Here is a 23,337-nt window from a genome sequence, read left to right on the forward strand (position 1 = left end):
AAATAACGAATAAAAAGTTGAGTCGATTTAATATTTTGATATTGTCATTGTAATCTGTATCAGTGCTTTAGTATTCAACCTTTTTATTCTCCCCAAATGAAATAGAGGTCACTGTATTTGAAAGAAGTTGCAGTGAATTTAATACCAGGGGTCTAGAACGTTCTTTCCTTGATGCCATATTAATGGCCGGTTGCTGTCATTTACAAAGAGCTGTGCAGCTATTCCAAAAACATTCTTAAATACAAAAACTGGCAAATAGTAATAATATATATATATATAATAATATATCATCCCCATTTAAAAATATTTGCAATGTTACCTTGAAAGCTTTCAATTCTATGCTAATACAATAATTACTGATTTCCCTTTATACAAATTTACATTAGTTAGCACAGATTTACAGGTTTGTGCGCATTGCTAATTCACAGCTAAGTCTAGACTTGTGCTTTTACACACCATTGTACGAGATCTTAGATACTGTGGAAAATAGATAAAAAGATAGATAGACAGACAGATAGATAGATAGATATTTTTGGCTTCATCATTTCATAGTCTCTGTCTTTGTGTAATTCACCATATTTACACGGTGGCCTTGCTTTTTGTGTGAAACTGTGAAATTTTAGGTTAACACATTTTAAGTTAAATACACATTTCAAACACAATTCCTTGGATACTGACAGCCAAAATGAACCAGCTAATATTAGCATTTAAAAAATTCCTAGCTAATATTACTGATACCTTTAATAAAGGTTAGCTATAAAAGGAAGGCGCTAACGGTTAACAGTAATGTTTACTAGCTAAATTAACCGTTAGCACCTTTCCTATTTTACGATTTAACACTATCAAACGATAATGTTAACTTGGAAGTACTTGCATCCTAACGTTAGCTCTGTGGGTCAAATACTGTCAACAAATACAACAACAAAACTGTCCATACAATTTTGTTGTTGTATTGCTGTTTCTCTGACAAAACTTTATTCTTTCACCACTTATCAATTGATCAGCAACTGAAAACTGGGCCACATTTTACATTAAAAAAACATTTCAAACACAATTCCTTTGACTGACAGCCAATACTAAACAGTTCACATTAGCATTAAACAAATTCCTAGCTAACATTACTATTAGCTAGCTAAAATTACTGCTAGCTATAATAGGAATGGTTATCTATAATAGAAAAGGTGCTAACAGTTGTTTGAGCTAGCTAACAGTAATGTTTGCTAGCTAAAATAACTGTCAGCCATTTCCTATTTTACCATTTAACACTAACAAACGGTAATGTTAACTTGGGAGTAGTTGAATGCCAAACAGTTTTTGTAGCGCAAGCTAAAGGGTTATCAAATATATTATTTTAATTCGAAATATTGCCCGACGTCCATTCAGATTTTCACTTGTAATTGTCTTGAAGTGATAATTTTTCAGATTCCTTACTATTTGCTAACACGGCATTACAACATTATGACAGCATTTGAGCTTGCTATCCTGATGTCAGAAGATTATGGCTGCCATGTGAATATGGTGAATAGCAACACTTCCAGGACTATCTACATCCACACTCTGCCACAACCATTCCCTCATACTTGTGGTTGAAAGTGATCACGCCGTTATCGTGATAAAGGAGTGAGATGGGCTCCAGCTTAGTGGGTACACAGCAGGCACGCGAGGCCCTCTCTGGACTCTTAATACTCAGCCGTGTCTGCACTATGGCATGTTTGGTGGGCGAGACCTCGGAGGTCATGGGCGGGTTGCACACTCCATTGCACGCGTAAGCCTCATAGCCCAGAGGCTGGATGATCCACGAATCCCAGCCGATGTCTTTAAAATCCACAAAGAGGGGGGTCCTCTTGCACGACTCGGTCTTAACACTGCGACGGATTCGGGGAGGCGTGTCGTAGATAAGGTTGGATTGCAGTTGCATGAGAGACTGTTTGTCCATCTCGTCCTGGTTAGCATGGCCGGTGTTGTGATTCCCCCAGAATGTTTGCTGGCTCCGGTCCACGTTTTCAGGAAGGTCTTTCTCATGTTCGATCATCTGATTTAACTCTTGTTGGTCCTGTTTGTGGTCTCTGCTCTGATCATCTGAGAATACAATCATCACTGCATTGTGGCTCCCTTCCAAGCTCCTTTCTATGTCAATCTCAACTAAGCCCTCCTCTCTGACCTCTGACCCCAGACCTGCAATATGAACCTCCAGTCTGTGATTTGCACGCCCTGACTTCCTCCAGAGTGTAACCACATGAGTCAGGTCAAACGACACCCAGTTGTTATCTCTGGCATGGATATGCTTTGTCACCAGTTCCTCCAAATCACTCATCTCCACCACCTCCTCTTTATCCCTCCTTCTCCCCTCTTTCCCCACCACTTTTGTCCAAACAACACCCTCATGGATTTGGTAGATGGTCACCTTGCAGTCAATGCCAGCAGACGGTCTTTGCGCCCTCCTGATCAGGGTGAGAAGCCGAAGCTCTGCTAGCGTTATGTGCTCATGGTGGCGCATTGAGATGTTGAACATCAGCGGATGTATCCTGACACCCGTGGGTGTTATTCTGTAGGAGGAGGAATCTGAAATCAAAATATGTGATAGAAATGAAGTTTGGTACAATGTTTTTTTAATGTTTCTGTGGTCAAAACACAAGATACAAAATGTTAAACAACAACTACCCGCCTTTAAATGAAATACAGAGTTTATATAATAGATGTTTTGTGGTTTATTGAATCATAAAACATCAGAATGATCAAGTCTTAGTTCAGATGCTATTTCATATTAAAATTTTTAAAGATTCAATTATTGGAATTTTAAACATGATTTGCAAGCTAATCCTTTTTAAATTAAAAGTGCACAAAGTTTTACAAATCTTATACACTTAATAAACTATATATTAGACATCTTTGTGGGAAATAAAAGCAAATTTGTACCTTCATTCTTGAAACTGCGCACGATGTTGGCCGAGGGCACAGCAGTGCGGTCATGAGCGAATCGGTTGTACAGCTCCAGCATGTAGTCTGGAGGCTCCTTACGGGCAGTGCGGGGCCCGGGCTGGGGCCTCAGCTCTGTCAGGTTTATTGTGGACAGAAACTGGCTCAGAAAGTCCTGCACATCAAGCAGCCGATTATCACCCACGTCCCTGCTGACTGACGCCCTGTGCTTGCTCTCAAGAGACCTGATGGGACTGCTCAAGCTCAAACCTGCCAACGTCAGAAGCAGGACATTCAGAGAGCGGATAAAGCCCAGGTTGGAGAAGATGGAAACAGTCATGGCTGGAACAGGAAAGGTTTTAAATCCAAAGATTGAGGCTCAGATGAAGATGCGATGGATCCTCTGCGAACTGTTTCGACCTTTGGAGGAAGGACTGTCCTTCGTGGAAGGACAACAGGTTGCTGTTGGGGGCTTTGCCCTTGTTGATCTTGTGGTCTGGTTGTGAGGGCAGGGCCGTGCTGTCCAATGTGCTGTGCTGACATGTTTGGAGATGGCCCTGCTCGGCCCTCCTCTCTCTCTCCCCGCCAGGAACTTATCTCTGTCCATAATTTCCACTGATATTCTGTCTCATTTGATGTATGTTTTCCTATTGACTAACCAGTGAGAAACCCCCCTACAATGACTATAAATTAACATGACAGTAGATTTAAAACTGCTTTATGCTGCACCATGATACTTAATTTCTTAATTATTCAAATTAACTGAGAGAAGAATTTATTAATTAAGCAAAAATGGTTGAGAAATTCTACATGGAAATGATCTTGTTTGCTATTTTCCTCCTGAATGCACTAAATCAATTATCAATTAACACTATTGTTCATTTCTGCTTTATAATCTCCACAAGAGGCCAGTGTAGGCTCAGTATCTCTTCTTCTGCCTCCTCATCTTAAATTGAATTAGGCCTATTCATTATGTGTTGAAGGGATGATTTGATCTCATTTGCATTTGCTTTTAGCTAATTACCACTTTTGTTTTCTAATAGCGCCTGTGACAGCTCCCATATGCAGTCGTTGAAGTCGCTTCAACATACACCCACTTAACGACAAATCAAAAGGGGTGAAAACTACTTTAAAAAACATGTTATTGAAAATCTTTCTGACTGAAAACACTTTCACTAATTTATATGAGGCATAAATGTTTACATGTCACGACTTTATGTGAACATATTGATATATACATTCACAGTCCAGCCTGTATCTTAAATGCAACCACTTACGTAAGTGAGCCCTGCGGCCTGCAGAAGGAGGCATGACCAGTGCCAACACATTTCAGCCCTGTCAGTGGCGGTGTGCGACATTGTTCATAAGTTCATAATCGCTCTGCATGGCTACATATGAGGTCATTTAAGTCTTATTGGATCTTCACGGGTTGTCTGGCTGCACATGAGGCAGAATATGCACTGAGCATATCTAGTTGCTCTTAAATTGACACTAAATAGGGGGGAAATTAAAATACAAACAAGGCAAGATGTTTAAAGAACAGTAAGGTTTTTCATATGTGTAACTCTATTCTGTGGAGGTTTATTTATGATAATCCTGTGGGTCATACCAGTTTAATTTCTGTCATTGCAAAATTGTAATTTTTTAGCAAGAACTGGGTTTATGGTGGGAAGAAAAATGTATATGAACAATTATTTACACTTACCTCTAAAGAAACTTTAAGCCTGCCTTTTTTAACCCGTCTGTATGAAGGATCAACAATATACTCATGTTTGGGAGATTTAATTGTGACTAGCAAGAGTTGTGCTTCTGCATCCAGATGTTCGGCACAGATTGGACCTCTGTGGAGCCCTGTGAGGCAAGTGGTTAAAAAACATCTTTTACAGCTGACAAATGCTGACTGTCGTTCAGCCTAACATGACCCACCGTTGTGGCTGTGTTTGCATCTGTGATTAAGCCACTTTAAAGTTCAAGCCCAAAGGGGGCGTTTATCATTTTGTACCCTGTGCAGCGTAGTGCAAATAAGCTCTGGTTGTGAACACATGACGTAACACAAACACTAAACATTTTCAGTTTGAACATGACAGGGGAAAATTTGAAAGAGCAATATCCCTCTAAGGAGCTGTGCTGTGAAGCAAAGCCTATTCTGGTTTAACAGGTCTTCAGTCTGTTATACAAAAAAAATAGAATACACATATAAATGAGAAATTATGCACATCATTTATTTCCATTTGTCATTTAACATTGCGATGCAAAAAGGACCACTGCAAAGCAGAGTTGTATTGAATGTAGGATCACTTACTGATATTAGCTAATAGACATCCATAACCTTGAATTAATAACATGGATATTACTATAAATATTACAATATAAATACCTTCATTTAGAATATTAACAGTCCTTTGTTACACATTTACAATCCCATTTTGCCTATCATGAAACAAATGGAACAGAGAGGGTTTCCTAATGACCTCACAGTCTAATCTGATGGCAGGTTTGTCAAGAATAAACTGATTTCCAAATAATCTGAATGTTTTTTTTATCTAATTATCTCAAACTCTGACCAAAAATATTTAAAATTATTTCACTTTTTGAGCCCAGATTCCACAGGGATACAACAAGAGATCCACATGTCATATAGGCCTTAGTATCTTTACAAACTAGAAGTATTATAAATGATCTCATATCTGTCTAGCAGTAAGATTTAATCTCATATATATCATATATTCTTTGGAGTCATGATTCAACACAGTTTGCATATTTAGGCTATTTCTGATAACATACATAATCCATCATGAGTTTAAGACAGAATGTATATCATCCTAAATGACAAAATCCATAAACTCTACTTCCAAATAACCTCCATCATAAATACATGTAAATGTTTGGCACATTATTTCCTGCAAACATAGGAAGGTCTTTCTAATTGAATGTGTCTGTACAAGATTGATCAAATGGCACAAATCAGTGTTTCACCAATGGAAAGTGTCTTTACAGGATTTAGCTGGCATGACTGGCCGTGTTGTCATGTTTACACCCAGGAGTCCAGTGGCGGAGGTTTGTTATCCATGAGGCCCACTGCAGGCCTGCCAGCTCTGATGAAGTGTTTTCTCTCACTTATCGCCTAGGTTAGGAAACATGCAAACAGCTAGTGTAAGTCAATTTGCATGAAGAGCACTCACACAGCTACAAAAACAGGCCCCAAGAAAGTGTTGACAAAACTGTTACGTTATGTGCTAAATTTCAGTGCCAGAAATAGAACATAAAATCAGATTTAAGTAGGCCAAAATGGAAACACAAATTCCATGTGGTACTATGATGTTTGTGAAGATGCATTCAGTACATAGGAATGGCAGATTACCTGGAGAGCATCTCTTTCCACAACAGGAGCTTTTCCATCTCCAACTCTGTCATTTGGCTCTAAGCTGGAATATACATCTGTAAGGGGGAATGATAATCAAATGATCAGTGAACAATATAGCAAAGATGTAGGACAGATAAAAGTACAGATGTAACATCTTTTTGGTGGGGAAACTGTTGTCAACCAGTCACCTGTAGCCTGCTTTTTTAATATTGTGAATTTGGTCATATAGCCTGCTTAAACTAGATAGTTATATAAAACTAGGTACTCTTCAAAAAAAGTATTTCATTAAATATCTCAATCAAATGCACTCTGAACTCTTTGACACAAAACGGTTAGTCATTAGAAACTCTCTCTTTAGTGGATATCAGTTAAATTTGAGCTAAAGTGTTAGCTAACCAATTTAGCTACAGTAGCTAACATTAATGGTCGGCTAAAAATGTCAACTTCCCTGTAAAAATGGAAATTTTTTATAAACTTTAAAAACTAATTATTAGAAACTCCCACTAAAGTAGATGTCAATAAAATGTTAGCTAACCAAATAGTGTGCCTTTTAGCTAGCTAACATTAATGGTCGACTGAAAATGTCAACTTCCCTGTAAAAATGGAAAATGTTTATAAACTAATTAATGAATTATTAGAAACTCCCACTAAAGTAGATGTCAGTAAAATGTTAGCTAACCAAATAGTGTGCCTTTTAGCTAGCTAACATTAATGGTCGACTGAAAATGTCAACTGTAAAAATTAATAAATACAATATGCTAAATGGGTCACCAAGCAGTATATGAACACAATTATGTCTTCTCACATTTTTTAGAAACTGTTTCATTTCAATAAAGAAGCTTGGCTAACATTAATGCTAGCTAACGTTAACCATATTAGTAGGCGAAGCTATTAACAATAGGTATATTTTATAAATTAGAAACAAAGTTAAGAGTAAACAAAGATGTGGTTACATAGCTTTTTTTGAAAAGCTGAAAAAAAGTGTAACCTTTAGGCCAGTTAATGTGCCTAAACTTCTTTCTGTCGTTCTTTTTTTGACTACGACCAATGTTGTTGCGAGCTAAAACATTTACACTTTTTCCATACTGAGTAAATGAGCGAGTCTATATCTCACCATTTTAATTTGAACTTATGATGCATTTCTTGTTAACAATAAAATTACACTTGTTATATACTTTACTGCTGTCTACAGGAGCCAATCAACCCTCCATCAACAGCGTTCACAGCAGGTGAATCACAAAAAACAAATCCTAGAGAAGCTCCTAGAGAAGCTGAAACAAATAAATGTTCTTTGCATTTAATCTGTCTATGTCATTGTTCTATATGATCTAAATGTCGTATAGAAGCACCTTTTTAAACTGTGTACTGCAGAACTAACCTGATGCTTAACAGAGTGTGCACCTTTAAAGGACAACAAACTTGTTCAATAATTCATTAAATGTAGTTTATACCTCCCCCAGAATTCATATTTCAAAGGGTGTTTAAGCTGCGTTCATTATTGATAAGGAAGCCTTAAGAGATCTTTGCTGTTTTAATGGGAAGCCAGAGGTCGCTGTTGACGTTCAAAAGCAGTTGCCCTTTTGGAAAAAAAAACGTTTAAATGAAATGTGACTGGTGATGCGTGAGCCTGCCTTTGGGAAAACACAGTATGGGCTAATAAGCCAAGTCTGTGCACTGATAACCTTGGCAGCACATCACTGGTTTAAGGCTATGTTTCAGAAGAATATGGTCGGGGATTTAAAAATGCCCATCTCGCTGTCCCTGACATGACAAGAACCCCACAATGTTTAAAAGCAGTGCTTGTTCTTTGAGCTAGAGGACATTTTTTTTTTCTCATTTAGATGATGATTTAATAACATTTTGCTGACAGAAGGAACGCGTGCAATGATTTGCTGACCTTGATTTTTGTCCATGAGAGGCAAGGTGATGTCATCGCTGCCTTGCTTTCCGCTCTTGGATTTTTTAGTCACTCCGGTAGTTGTAGGCTTTGAAAGATAAAAAGGATTATGTTACTGTATGAGGAGAAGAGTATTATGCTTTTCTGTTGTTCTCATTTCATTAAGGGACATCTCAAATCTTTTCCCCTTACATTATGGATGCAACAGGAAATTATAAGATTACATTATTGATCTCTTTTACACCTCATACACAGGGCATCTTGTATCCCGGTGCTCAGTAGCCTCATCATACTATACACATGATTTTCTGTGTTTAAATCAGAGCCCTAAGATTTCAATGCTATTCTCCGTTACTACCAGGTATAACAGGATTTTTTATATCAAAATAAAAGTTATGTTACCATTAAAAACCTTTGAAAAAGTATTTCCGTACCTTAAAGTGGCTCTTGGTCCAGCCTGCCTTGTTCAGAGCGTTCCTCAGGTCCTTGTAGGCCCAGATTGTCTGCAGCACATGGGAAGCTGCCTTGGTCTCTCGTGCTGATTGGCTGACAACAAATCATCAGACATTGTTGTGAACAACAGAGGACAGCTTGGAGACAATGCTGTCCCGATGATTAAAATCAATTTCTGATCGCCCTGGGATACGAAGCTGATGATATCAAGAGCTATTGCTTCAGGGCTGTGTCAGGGGTATAAACAAGTGTTATGCAGTTGCAGCAACAAATGGCATAATACCAATGCTGCTTTTATTTTGCTTTGGAAAAAGGACAATATATGAGACTTCTAATTTGGATTTCAAATTAAAGCTTGACTATTTAGCACCATTTGTATCCGATCAATTTAGCCTTTTATTGTTTAGTTTGAACTGCACATTCAAGTTTACTCTTAAAGACAAAAAGCACCTTGACTTGTTGATGGCCACTAGTTTCTGCACAGCGTGACCCTGTATGAGCGCCCGGGCGTTCTCTGGGCTGTCTGTAATGATCTCATGGATGGTGTTCAGAATAGACACCACCGTGTCTCCATCAAGATTCTTCGCTGGGTGCTGCTGCCCACACGGAAGATTACCGACAAGGTCCCTCAGGGCATAGCTTCCTATAACGACAGAGAGACAACTTAGCTTAAAAGGTTGTGTATGTCTGCAGGTGTAGAGCCATGTGGATGAGAGAGACAAGTCTGTACCTATGAGGTCTTTATTCCTTCTGTCCATCGCCAGGTTGCGAAGTGCAATCGCCACAGCTCGCACCACTTTGTCCACGTCCGAGCGCAGCAGCTCCACCAGGATGGGAAGGCCTTTCTCTTTTCTCACTGTGGCCCGGATGTAGCTCGACCACTATGAGAACAACCAGAGTGTTTGTGAGTATACCCTCATATACCTATATTCTTCTCTCTGAACTGCTGTCTCATGTATGATGCAACTTCAAAATCAAAGGTTTAAAACTCTTTTAATCCGAGCTCAGCCTTAGCGTTGATCTTAAATTATACCGACGTTCATTGCACAGTATATCTCGGCTAAGCACATTATTTGACAGGCCTAAGGGGGCCCTGCAGTAAAAGTGATTTTTGATCATGCAGGCTGGTGACAAAGTCAATCTAGACAGTCCAGTTGGATTAAGATGATCAATCTGCTTTTGCAAGCTCTGGACACTGATGCAGCCTCAGCAACACAACACAACCGGCTAGAGGAAACTGCTTCGGGCATGTGGAGGTTTTCTTGTCTAATCCGGCTTAATGAGCGAGGGGATAAACCCACCTTCAGTTGAACAGAAGTGGGTTATTTATTTGCAGTACAGTTCAGTTTGAAGTCTCTACTTAAAGCTTCGGGAAATGTGGCTTTTAATAGTCATACATGATATAAAAGTTTAGCCGGTTTAGCTCAGTGGGTAGAGCAGGCGCACCATATACAGAGACTCATTGCGGTGGTTGCAGCGGCCCTCTTCTGCATGTCATTCCCCACCCTATTCTCCCAATAATTCCTCTCTCTTTCAGCTATTGCCCCCAAAAAAATCTTTAAAAAAGTAGGCCGTTTCATTTTCATCGTTCATTGCTTTGAGAAACCTTGTAAAATAGAGGTCATTTTGCAGTTTTTTCAACCTTTTCTCAAGACTTTAAAGATGCGTCTGATCGTGTTTTCATTGACATCTCCCTGGCTTGCGTCCACGCCGCAATGGCTCGACAGACATTTTCATTTTATATGTTTGAGCCGTCTGATTCAGAGTCGGAAGAGGAAGCAGAAACCCTGCCAACTAAAAATGAATTTATCATCTCAATGTGTCACTCAACGGTGAGTTACAAAATCCTTGGCTATCAAAATGACTCCAGAGCGCAGTGGTTAGCATACACATGCAATGTTAGCTTAGATGCCCCTCTTCTGTAGCGTTTAATTCTAGAACAAAACTCTTTCCACTGCTCTTTGCACTGTACTGCAGAGCGATAGTGATGATGTAATCTGTGGACAAAATCCTGGATCTGCAACATAGACAATGTATAAGGGAACCAGAAAACTATGACAGCAGCTATGGCAGCCGTAATTAGTCACTCTCTACTAAAATAGAACTTAAGAGCAATGACTCAAATTTAAGAAAGAAATTAGCAATAGGTACACTATAAATGGGCAGCAAAGTGGTCCTCGACTACTACTTAAGGTTAAATGTCCACAAGTAAGGATTACAGGAAGTAACAATTCGGTCCACTCACAGCCCACTGTCCGGCGGCGAGGTTCTGCAGCGCTCCTGCAGCCGCTTCCAGGGTGTTGTGGTTGTGACTGCAGGTGAGAAGAGACAGGTACAGCCTCACCACCTCTGGCTGGTACAGCAGCTCCAAACCTTCAACAGGAAGGGAGAGAAAGTCAGGGATGGTATCAACCCTAAGCGATCAGTGTGTCTTATTTGTAAATGCTAATATGCTAACGTTGTTTTTCAACTGCAATTTCCACTCTAGATGAGTGCTGGTCAGGCGGCAGGCAGGTCAATAGAAATATATACAGATGACTTTAATTATAGTCAAAGCAATAAAAATTATGACTCTTGTCAGAATCCTGCAGAGGTTTTTTGTACTGAGCCAGAGGAGGCTGCTGGATGCCTGACAAGTAGTATAAAGCTGACCCTGGACCGTAACATGCTCGTCACTCTGATTTGCATTCACCGGCTGGAGTGTGGGAGGCACAAGCTTAAATCTGATCTCCAATTCCACAGCAGCCACATCCACTAGTACATTGCTAAGCCTTACTGTACTAATGAGACATATTCTCAGTTACTATAAACAGAGCGCAGGCGACACACAAAAGGCTGCACAGAAAGTAAAGATAGGTTAGCAGCACCAAATAAAGATGGATCAGTGTCCGTGGCTTCTGCAGCATCTCCTGCAATTTCCAGTGTCTGCCAGAGGAAATGTTCCTCCTCTAGATTTTGCCGGATAAAAGTGTTATCAGTATTTCAGCTGCTGGGTCATTTTGTTTTAGTAATGAAACTCCTCAAATGGTGCAGGTGCTGGTGTGCGGCTTTGAATTTAAATGATTTCTCTCTCAGGCCATGCCAACGTCATGCACACAAAACAAATCACAGAAAAGCAGATACTGATGCTGGATAAGACTGTAATGATGATATATGATAGAAGTTCTTCATAATGTAATAAGCCTAATTATGTCCATGTCAGACTTAGCCATATAACATTAGTTACATTTAAAATGCAATGTTGTATGTGAGGTGGATATTACTTTTCTTAAGTGTATACCTTTCATTTGATCTGTACGTTTTGGTAAATCCAATGTACCGTATTTTCTGTCCATAAATCCATTTTTCCAACCTGTACATCACAGATACATACATGCGCACAAACACAGACACATATCAGTACACAGACACATAATGTCAGCAAATTCAAAGTGGTATCAAGTCACAAAATTACTGCCACGAAAAGAAGCGACAAGCACACCGACCTTGATTGAACCACTCCTCTGATGAGTGCAGTTCAAAGGGAAAAGAAGAAAGAGCAGTCAGAGATGAGATTACGCTGGAAATGGACAAGGTGGCAAAAGAACAGAGTTCCTCCATGTTGTGAGAAACAGGGGAACTGATCATTTAAGGTTAACATTTGGTTCAGAGAGTCAGTTGTCAAATTTGTGCAATTAGGTGAAACTTTAGGATCGCAGATAATACATAAAGTTTGAAGTTTAAAGAATATAACTTACTATGATATCATTACGTGTGATTGCAAACCAACCTTTGGGTCTTTTCCCGCCAAAGCAGTCAGGCTCAGTCTTCTTCTTCTGGTGCCCCACTGACCTCATCAGATGATTCCCATGAGGTTCCTGAAATCGTTCTGTTCCTGGTATTTCTTTGTGAACATGATAGGACAGGTTTCGCAGGATGCAGACGCAGTTCTCCACTGACTAAATGTAGGACAATGACAAGAGATTTCAATCACAGATGAACAGGAGGTTATACAGGAATAATACAGGTGTTTACTGAAAATTCTTTACTAAAAGTTCCACAAACTTTGATGGACCTTTTTTATGGCACAATTACTTTGGTGACTTTCATTAAATGTCTTAATTAAATGCAACTTTGTCTCATTGAATATATGTCAGTTAGAATTGGCTGCCTAAGAATTGTAATTAACTGTAAGAAATTTACTTGGCTGTGCCAAAAAAAAACACCCAAACTCTCATTTACAATATGGCGTTTCATTTCCAAAATGACTAATGGTCTTTTAGACCAGTGGTTCTCCACTGGTGTCGCCTCAGGACCGAACACCACCTACTTAATGACAAATCGCAACCCAATTTTTTTCAACCACTCAAATATATTTAATGAAAAATTGACGTAACGAAACATCACAGTATGTCCACATCACAAAACATAACAGTATAATAGTCAAGCAAAATAGTGAGAGGAAAATAATATAATATAAAAACTGCAACATAAATGCAACTACTGTAGAGCTCATCAAGTTTCAAGAACTGTAGCTGGGATTACCCAATCAGTGGATACGTGGAGTGTAACACAACTACTGCACGCACATCAAAGGAAACAGATGTCTTTCAAAATAAAAGCACAGCATCGACTTCTTGCCACAAGTGTTTTTTTCCCCATGAAGCACACATCCACGACCCACTGAAAACAGCTCTGCGACCCACTGTTGGGTCCCGACCCACCAGTTGAGAAGCACGGTTCTAGACTAATCATTTTGGCTTTCTGTGCCTGATGAACCATGTTTGCTGTTAACTTTCTTAAAAACTTTGTTCAAACAAAAAAAAAAATCTTATGCAATCACAAATTAAAGATACTCAAATCAAAATGCAACGTAAGTGTCTTTGACAGATAATAAATGTTGTTTGACTTCAGTGACCTTGTTGTCAGTGTCCTTGTTGACTACTGCCGACTGAAGAGCATGAAGGAGCGCGTCCACCAACCCCTGACACTCCCTCAACCTCTGTCGAGCCTCCGCCCCGTCTGAGCTCACGTTCCTGCAGAAACAACAAGCATTGGGACAATCACAAGTCAGCTTTTGATTACTGTTATCATTTGTTCCTTAATAAGATCCAAGTTTACCTCAGACATCCAGAGGTGTTCTTGAAGACTGTGGTCCACTCAGCACTCAGCAGTTTGGAAGGGTCGGTTGAGTCTCTCCTCCAGCCCGAGTGCGGGATGATGATCTCATCAGTCAGCGTTTGAAGCCCGTTGCTGATCACCATCAACTTCAGCGGCTCATGTGAGGAGAGGTTCCACAGAGTGCCTGCAGGGGAACACATACAAAAGCTGTAGAAATAAAGGGGTTGCATTTATGGCCCCAGGAAGAGTCAGGATTTGAGCCGTACCTGTGACCAACTCTTTGACCTCCATGCTGCTAGACTTCCTCAGGAGCCGGACTAATGCTTGGATGCCATCACAGTTCTTGATGGCCATTTTGTTGTTGTGGTCTTTGCCATAGGATATGTTGCGTAGAGCTCCGCAGGCCTTGCGGTGAACCTCGGCTTTAGGGTGGTCCAATAATTCCACCAAGATCGGCACCCCATTCAGCTGGCGCACCTCCTGCTTGATGCGGTCGTTCTCATAACACAGGTGTTGTAAATAGGCGGCAGCATTGGATTTGACTGGGTCCATTGGATGGCTGAGCATTGAGATGACCTCATGCAGATTGGGGTCTCTCCAGCGAGGGTCTCTGCGGATGCTGTCCAGGCTGACCATGCTGCTGCGCTTGTGAGGGAACTGCAGAGTCTGAGCTCGGCACATGGCCTGGAAGAAAGGATTCAGGTTCCCCTCCAGCTGGGCCATGAATGCATCATCATAGCCACCTCTGAGGAGACAGATAAAGTCCTGCATTCATGCATTTGGTATCATTCAACAAGGTAAACCAACCCAAACCTCTATGGAAATTAAACCGGGTGCTAGTGGACTAAAGATGAAATGGGGAAGACTACCCCAAAGACCCCTTGAAGTGCTGCAACATAAACCCCATCGCTCTTGAACTTCTGGCCCTCAGTATACAACCGTGCTGTCCACTTGTGTCTGAACAATACACTACACGATCCAACATACAATAACTGTAAGACTGCTATCAGAGAGCTGGCAGTACCCTAATGTCTGGGATTTCTTGTCCCATTTTTGGACGAGTGCGTGGCTCATGCGTTGGCCTCCACCGCCACATGAATTGGCACCAGCGTAAACAGTGCCGATCCCCCACAGAGCAGGCATCATCATTGGACACAATGCCAAGCTAAGCTAAACTAAGCCAAGCTAAGCTATGATATATTGCACTATTTATTGGCAGGACAGCGACTTCAAGGAGGCTACTCTCAGGGAAAAAGACAGATTTTGTTACTTTTGGATGGAGCCAGGCTCGCGGTTCCCCCCTCTTCCAGACTAAATGCTTAGCTAATGTCTCCTGGCTGAGGCCTTCTGTTTAACAGACAGATATGAGAGTGGTATCAATCTTCTCAGCTAGTTGACAGCAATAAAGTGGGTAAGAGTATTTCCCAAATTGTCATACTATTCCTTTTACATTCAAGAGATTAAATGAAACACGTTTAAGGGCGTTTGTGAGTCAAACAGACTCGGCTTCACTGACTTTAACAGCATAAGTGAGTGGCTTGTAGCTTTTCTAAACAGCTCTGTCACTTTATATGGGCGCAGGAAAAGCTTCTGGCAGGCAGTAACAGGTGAAACCTCCTTATTTATTGACTTTGCAGCAGGCTGCCATTCCTGATTGATACCAGCTGCTAAGAAACTGCTGTCCATCTGTCTTTCTATTGTCCAGGTTGAGTCACAGGAACAGGACAGAGGCAACACTCGGTAGCTGTGAGGCTACAAATTTTAAATTATCATTATCCCATAAGGTCCTCTGCGATAGGAATAGCCACATTGTCAACATTTGTACAATCTCGATGTGCTAGTAGCAGCACTACCTACCTGCGCTCTCTCACTTTCTTTAAATTTTACTTAGGTTAGCTTGGTGTCCAGACAGTTTTTCTTATGGTTTGTGCCAGTGGGTTCTTGTTCTCCTATCATAAACACCAAACTGTTGTACTGCTGTTTATTCTTGCTGTTAATGCCAAAGGTGTATTGGATTTCTTTTGGCTGTTTGCTAACCTTTGCTAAAGGTGATCTCATTATCAGGAGCCATATTGATATTTCAGTGACACGGACTGAGTATCCTTTACTTTCCCCGTCTGCTTTCGGGCTAAGAAAAAGTATAATGAGATAAAAGATTGATCTTACATAAACAGAATACAGTCCCAAGCCTGCTACAGAGGACAGGGTTAGCTTAGCATAGCTGTACCTTGTTGACTAAGCGTGTAAGCACATAAAATGTACAGGTTTTCTTCCCTGTGGCACTTTCAAAGTATCTAAGTACTCAGAGGGACTGATCTGTGTTTGACCCTACATCTGGGTGTCATATAGAAACCATGAGAGTCCTTGAAACCCATTTACACAGCCGCTCCTGTGGGATCATTGAAGTTTGATCTAATGTAGCATGCTCTTACCTGGTTCTCGATGGCTCCCTGAGGAGCTCCATGGTGGTAATGGGCCTGAATTGGTGGATTCCCCCCAGTGTTGGGTAACTGGCAGCTGGGTGGTCAGTCTTCATGTCCAGTGGGATTTCTCCCCCTTCGCCGATGATGTCCTCTGTCTGGCTGAGTCCTGCCGGAGCGTAGCTGTCCCTGAGGAAGGGTAAGGTGTAGTGAGCCCCGGGCTGGTAGTTCTTGGCGGGCCAGTAGCTGTGGAGCGTGGCGCGGGACAGGCTTCCATACCCGGCACATAAGTCACCGCTGATGCCTCTGTAGCTGTCGGGGAGGGTGAACACTCTGCTCTGCCGGTCTTGGTTCACTGGCTGAGGCTCCCCAGGCGGCTGTACCACCTCAGGGTGCGGCGGTGCAGTAGTAGTGCTGCTGGTTGTTATTATAGGTGTATCTGCCTCACAGGGTTCAGTGTTTACTTCAGGAATTGCCGGCTGGGTTGGAGAGTTTTCTTGAATCTCTGGAGTTGATGTGAGCTCAGGTGTGTCGGCTGTTTGGAAGTTGTCCTGCTGTGTCTCGGGGGATTCCTGGGTCTCACTGGGGGCCTGTTCGCCCTCTTGTTCCACCGCCTTGGACTCCTACAAGGATTGATGCAGCACAACTATTATCTCTACAAAAGCCTAATTAGACTTTGTCTTTAAAATCCCATTTGTCTGAAAGGTCTCAGGTTTCCTCTCTCCGATTAAATGCCACCAAATTGGTGTGTTTACAGTCAGAGCAGGAACTTTCTGGACTTAATTTACTGGGAATAGACCAAACCGTTACTGTTACCCACTGTGTGTTTATCTCCTATCAAAAGTGTTCTCACAGTGATGATCAATCAGCAACAATTCTGCTCTTCTCTGGCTTTCTGAGCCAAAAATAAATAATGAATTCTTCTTTGCTGCCAAAAAAATAATGAATTCCCCTTGTTCTAAATGAGTTTAGATTGGACGCTGATGAAACAACTTGAGGTCCAGCCACTGTTTAGCAGCTGAAAACATTTAATTATCAGAGTTAGTAAATTGATTTTGATTTTAACTGGGAGTGTGAACAAAAACCTGTTACTTTATGCACATAAACATGTAAATATTTAGCAACTTGGTGAAATAGAAGCAGTATGGTATCATTTATTTAAATTGAGCAAAAGGCCTCTAGGCTTGGCCTGGATTTTGCCAAACAATCAATAACATAAGGCATGAACCTCTGTGTCCGTCTGCTGCGGGGTGTCCGTCTCTGTGGAGCTCTCATTGGTGGAGGTAACCACCGAGGCGATGGAGGTGGGTGTGTCCAGTTCTTCATTGGTGGACGGGTTGTCCAGAGTCGCCTCTTTAGCCTCTTGGGACAAAGTTAGAGGAGGCGGCCCCTCTGAGCTCTGCTCCTAAAACACAGAAACACAAACGATTAAGGCACTTACAATCCGATTTATTCCATGATCAGTTGTGTAAATAAAGCATGTGATTTTTAGTAAACAACAGCCTGACATGTCATGAAGGCTGTATTTGCAGGATAAGGGCCTTGTACTTATGCTTGGAGGTAAGCGGAGCCGCTCGCTTCCGCTCCATTGTCGTATAATTTCTATGATTTGAAACATTATCTGTTAAATTAATGCTGAAAAATGCCAATTTACGCATCTTAAACTAATAAATATATGAAACATTAGACACATTTCCTCTGTGTTTAATCTTTTCGGTGAGCTATAATCTAATTGTCCAAAGGAAAACAATACTTAAGCACAAAGCAGGTCTGCTAGCGATCATATGAAGACATTTAAAATAAATACAGAGAGATGTAATAGAATCACAAAGATGCAGTTTACCTCTTATTTAATAAAGTGGATGTAGGGCTTCTCCAGTTTGTTATCCTTGTGTGCAGACTAGACTGCACAATGATTTATTTTATGATATAGATAATCAAAAATGTATTACTGATATATCAGAATAATTTAATGCATGCATGTGTACGTGCATGGTTTGGTAATGTGTGCTGTAGTGTTCTTTCAATTATTTTAGCCGTAGCAGACAATTTCTGAACTTCCAGACTCAATCCATGTCTGACTTTTGTAGAAGGATAAAGTTGTCTGCAACTTCCTGTGCACTTGTTAAAACTTTTTTGGGTGATTTCTGGGAACAAATATACTTCTTTAGATGAGCACAAAAACAGACAGACAACATCTCATAGGAGGGTTTTCACAGATTGGACCGCAGTGAAGAAAGAAGAACAAGAGACAAACAGGGTTGTGTTGGTTTCCAGCTATATCTATATAATGATATAGCTACTTATTACTGGATGTATTTGTGTGTAAGTCAATTACTATATATATAGATGGATGACGCGTCTCCATCTGGTCTCATTGTACGAGAGTGAAGCCAAAATAGCCCCCGTGACGGGCGCTGGCATCTTGCGATGGTGACGTCATTTGGAGCCAGAGCTGTGCAGTAGAGATCGACAGGTGGAACCGCCGTAGCCACTTCCGCTAACCAAAACACACACTTAACTTACAGAAAAAACAGCAAAGATCCCACATGTCAGCGTGTTTAACAGCAGAACAGCTTCTTGTGTTGGTCTGAAGCAGACGTTCACAGATATGGAAACTTCGATGAGTGTAGTGATTGTTTTAGTTACCTCTTTGCTACTCTGCTAATCAGGAACAGATCGGCTGCAGGAGCTGTATTTGTCAACAGATCTGTCAATCATCCTTTTTACAGCATCAATTTAAAAATAAACTTGTCAGAAAAATGAACACTTGGACGTAAATCAGCATGATAATAACTAACTATGATTTCAGAAACCATGTTTGAGAAACATTTATTTGACTTGTATTTTGATTTTATAGTTTGACTCGTGTCCCATCTGTTAACATGGAGGAGGCGGGCTTTATGACCTATACTGCAGCCAGTCAGCAGGGGGGCGATAGAGAGGGTTTGGCTTCACTCTTAGGGAGCTGTCATGTCGTCCATCTTTTTTCACAGTCTATGTTTGAGGTTAATAGTCCCCATTGTGTTATGTAAGCGTGTTTTAAAATACAGCCACGTTGTCATGCGACTTGATGTGAGCCGTCAGTTGCTGTCATTAACCTTGTGTAGTTATTAGGTTTGTCCTGATTTACTACCACAGTTGCATGAATCAATAACCCAGCTGTTGCTCTGCTTCATGTGGATATTCTGTTAATTTCCTCTTGTTTTCTCAAGTGGAACTTAAATTCTCTTTTCTTTTCCCGACAAAATGAGTTTCATTATCCAGAGGGGATTAATTATTCAGCATCTTGGTCTGAGGAAGAACTGGAGGCAGAATTGTACTGTAAACACGCTTTGTGCTGATTTTGTGCTGTCTGCAACAATCTGCTTTGCTGCTCTAATAATCTCAATCAATATGTGCTTATCTGATACAACTTTTTCCATCTTGAGGGCCTTCTGATGGCTTCATTTGAGTTGGTCTAAAATCTGGGACACATAACAACGCAAACAACACATCCAATATGTAATTAAAAGCTTTTATTGTGAAAAATCAATTCCACTACATCATTTATGACCAATTTTACGACATGAATTTCTTATCCACTCCCTGAATCAATATTCATTCTACAAAATATGACTGAAATGCATAAGATGTCACTTGATATGCATCAGTCAGCAGCACAGACACAATATGCGCAGAGATAACAAACCGAATAAGCTTTTAAATCTCCCCAAACTCTCCTCTTTCTGAGGCTGCGGCATTAAACCGAACAAGTGCTGAGGACTCAACTCCCCTGCATTAAATCAGGCTGCAGTGAATGTGGCGAGAGAGAGGGAGCTTGATTCGCCTTTCAAACACCTCACCAAACACAAGAGCCCCTCACATCCATTGTGCAAAACGTGTCAGAGGGACGAGGAGATGAAAGGGGTCACACGGGAGAAATTGGCAGCAGGGGGAGACGATCCTGGCTCGAACACCTTCTGGGGGGAGGTTGATTGGATATTGTTAGGCAGCTTTTTAAATGGACGCCCGGCAAAAAAGACAGACGGGGTCCTACTGTCCTCTACAGACAGCTTGATTAAGGATTTGGAGGACGATAATAGGCTGGACAGCGGCCTGTGCACGCTGTCCCCCGTCTGATTCAAGCTCCAGGGAAGGCCAGGCCTCTGTGAGTCAAAGCTCATTTAAATAACTCACTGCACCATCACTAACTAAGCGTGCTCGCAGAGCCAAATAGGTCGAGATGATGACTCTGAATCTGACTTTGCTTTAAGAAAAAAAAGAGATATGGAATATAGATGTTAGGTGCAGCCATGCAGGAGACAGAATGACATGATTAGCATCTTGTTCCCCTCAACTCGCAGTATCGAGGCCAGCTCCAGCCAGGGTATTATTTAAGGAGGCACCGAGTCTGATCTAATGCTGAGTGATTTCAGATTTTTTTTTTTTTCGGTGACCAGCTCAAGGGCACGACAGGCACAAGCCATGACTCAAACTTCATCTTAAAGGCAGGAAAGACAGTTTGAAAAATGGGGCGCTCTCAATTGCAATTAAACCAGCTGAGGGGGTGAAAAAAAAAGTCGCTTTGTGGCGTTGAAAGTTGAGAAAAGATTAGCTTTAAATGGCAGTTCGTCTCCATCACAGAGTGGTATTGAAAGAGTAACACTTCCACTGGGTAATAAAACATGACATCAGCCCACTGATGTCAGGCAACATTAGCAACAACTTTGTCACAACTCATCTGCCGTCCACTATCTGTTGAATCACTCATGCTCGTCGTGGTCAGTGTAAATTCTGTGCCACTGTGTATTGTTGTCCTTCATCCTGATTGAAGACTTGTTTCCCAGCAGAGACACAATTGTCCATTATGCAACACATCTTGTTAAGTATAACTCAACCAGGCTGGTCTATTTAGGGAACACAATGATTGGACATGACAGCCCAAAACAAAAGGGAGAAAATGCTGGGTATTCCCTTGCAAAGTTTCTATTTGAAGCCTCTTTTACTGCTCTGATCCTCAAATAGTTAAATGCTGCATGGTCAGATTTACTGATACATCATGGCAATACACTTACCAGAGTGTGCAGCATTTCCCCCTGGAGGGACACCCTCTCCTCATAATACAATCAAAGATTACCCCCCCACCCCCCCCAACGCTCCTTATATGCTTGCCTTTGCATTTGCACACATGCACATCCGCACGCACGCACGCACACTTGATGAGGATGTTAGCATCGTGTCCCCATGCACACACAAGGAGACTGCACCGAAACAGCAGCATTGAGAGGCGAGGAGGTGAAGCGATTGATGCCTCCTTCATTCATCATGACAGAGGCAGAAAGCAAAAGCTGTGCAGGGTTCTCTGCAGAAAAAAAAAATGCAAGAAAAAAAAAAAAGAGGGAGGGTACGTTGCAAATAGAGCCATTCCAGCACACACTCTTACCTCTTTCACTTCAGCAGGCATTGCCAAACCTTTTCTGCTTCCCCACGAATGATGAGCAAGATGCTTCCCCCTGTGAGACTTCTTCTTCTTCTCTGAATTTTTGCCTTGACTCTTCCTCCTTTGAGCATGTGAGGCAGTTCAAACATGAGCAGCCATCCTTTCCTCCCAGCTCTCACTAACACACGTCCGCGCGCTCTCTCTCTCTCTGTCTCTCTGCCTCCCTCTCTCACTCGCTCTTTTTCTCACAAACACACACTAGACGCACCATGCACACATTTGCTCAACACAGACGTTCCCTCACACTCTCAAACACACACACACACACACACACTGAGAAGCAATAAACGGCGGACTCTCCCTCTCTCATTACTGCACTCCTCCTCTGATGTGTGCTGCAGTTTAATGTGTGCGCTATTAGCAAGGTGCTGAATCAACTGTGTGATGCTGAAGCCTGTGAATGGCTCATAGGTAAGTGCAGAGCCCTGCAATCCCTCTGCTCTGCCCATATTTTCTGGCAGCCTTGGTGCACACACATGCACACACGCATACAGGCACACACATATCATTCCCTGTGGGCGCGCAAGCAGATGCAGCTGGAACAGCACTAGTTGGGTCCTATGTCCACCCATGTGCGCCATAATAAAGGGCGAGGGGTGGGGAATGGAGGGCTGGGAAGGTGTGTGAACACTGTATGCAGCACCAGGAAGGGGGACACACAACATACTGAACTAACAGCTTTTTGCTCTGGAAACTGTGCCAAATAATCAAACCACTACAATCAATCATCTCTATGTGCAAACAAAACTTCATATAGCAACTGCTCAATTCATTGCAATATGGTAGAGGCATAGACTGTCAATGAAACAAGATAAATATCGTTAAAGCATCAGGTCATAAAGGCGCTCCATCTGTTTTCTCACCATAACATTTTGAATTACGGATTGTATGTCAGTGACTGTCGCCTGTTGTTAATAGAGATGTTCCAATACCAATTTTCTTCACTGCTCAATACCTAAACTTGAGTACATGCCGATACCAAGTATCCCTTCGACACCAGTGAAATACAGATTCTTGGTGGAAAAACACTGGTTGCTGACATTATGCTGATGCATTGACTAGCATACTTGATAACTTGATCTGGTTAACCGATACTGACACTGGTATACCGAAAGCAATACTTGTGTCTGGTATGCTACCAGCGATACTGGTTTCTGGCATGCCAGTATAAATCCTGGCATGGGGTATGCCGAAAGCGATACTGGTTTCTGGCATGCCAATATCGATGGTGGTATCTGTCATGCTGATAGCAATACTGGTATTTGGAATGCAGATAGCGATACTAGTATCTGGTATGCCGATACTGATTCTGGTATCTGATATGCCGATAGCCATACTGGTACTTGGAATGTGGATAGTGATACTGGTATCTGGTATGCCGATACTGATTTTGATATCTGGTATGCAGATACTGATTCTTGTGTCTGGTATGCAGATACTGATTCTTATATCTGGTATGCCCATAGCGATACTGGTTTTGGTATCCCCATAGCGATATGAGAATATGGTATGCCGATAGTGATACTGGAATCTGGTATGCTGATATAGATACTGGTATATGGTGTGCCGATAGAGATACTGGTATCTGATATGCTGATACTGATTTTGGCATCTGGTATGCCAAATTGATAGTGGTTTTTGGTATGCTGAGACCGACACTGGTATCTAGAATGCCCACAGCGATACAGGTATCTGGTGTGCAGAT

At 41.5% G+C, this 23,337-nt stretch overlaps 2 protein-coding genes across 4 annotated transcripts; both read right to left on the reverse strand.

The window, feature by feature from the left end:
• Window positions 1-1,540: 1,540 nt before the first annotated feature.
• Window positions 1,541-3,256, reverse strand: LOC138602300 (bone morphogenetic protein 10-like). The gene is made up of 2 exons (XM_069673754.1): window positions 2,917-3,256; window positions 1,541-2,562 (listed from the first exon to the last, which is right to left on the reverse strand). Exons 1-2 carry the CDS (start codon window positions 3,254-3,256, stop codon window positions 1,541-1,543), a joined length of 1,362 nt encoding a protein of 453 aa, XP_069529855.1.
• Window positions 3,257-5,117: 1,861 nt separating this feature from the next.
• On the reverse strand, window positions 5,118-21,797 carry arvcfa (ARVCF delta catenin family member a). Of its 3 annotated transcripts, XM_069673162.1 has the most exons (16): window positions 21,576-21,797; window positions 17,379-17,555; window positions 16,163-16,773; window positions 13,997-14,475; window positions 13,731-13,914; window positions 13,528-13,645; window positions 12,400-12,568; window positions 12,116-12,133; window positions 11,911-11,982; window positions 10,876-11,003; window positions 9,361-9,511; window positions 9,081-9,273; window positions 8,612-8,723; window positions 8,178-8,265; window positions 6,278-6,354; window positions 5,118-6,040 (listed from the first exon to the last, which is right to left on the reverse strand). In XM_069673162.1, exons 1-16 carry the CDS (start codon window positions 21,594-21,596, stop codon window positions 5,948-5,950), a joined length of 2,691 nt encoding a protein of 896 aa, XP_069529263.1. In that variant the 5' UTR covers window positions 21,597-21,797; the 3' UTR covers window positions 5,118-5,947. The 3 variants fall into 3 exon arrangements, with proteins under 3 accessions (XP_069529263.1, XP_069529264.1, XP_069529262.1); XM_069673163.1 differs by lacking the exon at window positions 11,911-11,982; XM_069673161.1 differs by having other exon boundaries at window positions 9,081-9,511.
• Between the last annotated feature and the right edge of the window lie 1,540 nt (window positions 21,798-23,337).

This window comes from Semicossyphus pulcher, unplaced genomic scaffold (genome assembly GCF_022749685.1).
Source record: "Semicossyphus pulcher isolate SPU_LCO1_2020_fin unplaced genomic scaffold, fSemPul1.0.p SCAF_22, whole genome shotgun sequence".
Taxonomy (NCBI): Eukaryota; Metazoa; Chordata; class Actinopteri; order Labriformes; family Labridae; genus Semicossyphus; species Semicossyphus pulcher.

Excerpts from the sequence above, each read along its gene's own strand:
- LOC138602300 (XM_069673754.1), bottom strand. The coding sequence starts at position 3,256 with ATGACTGTTTCCATCTTCTCCAACCTGGGCTTTATCCGCTCTCTGAAT. Across the intron at positions 2,563-2,916 it reads GCGCAGTTTCAAGAATGAAG|ATTCCTCCTCCTACAGAATA; the intron begins GTACAAATTTGC and ends TTTTGATTTCAG.
- arvcfa (XM_069673161.1), bottom strand. The coding sequence starts at position 21,596 with ATGCCTGCTGAAGTGAAAGAG. Across the intron at positions 14,476-16,162 it reads AGGGAGCCATCGAGAACCAG|AGGTGGCTATGATGATGCAT; the intron begins GTAAGAGCATGC and ends CTGTCTCCTCAG. Across the intron at positions 13,646-13,730 it reads AACACCTCTGGATGTCTGAG|GAACGTGAGCTCAGACGGGG; the intron begins GTAAACTTGGAT and ends TTGTTTCTGCAG.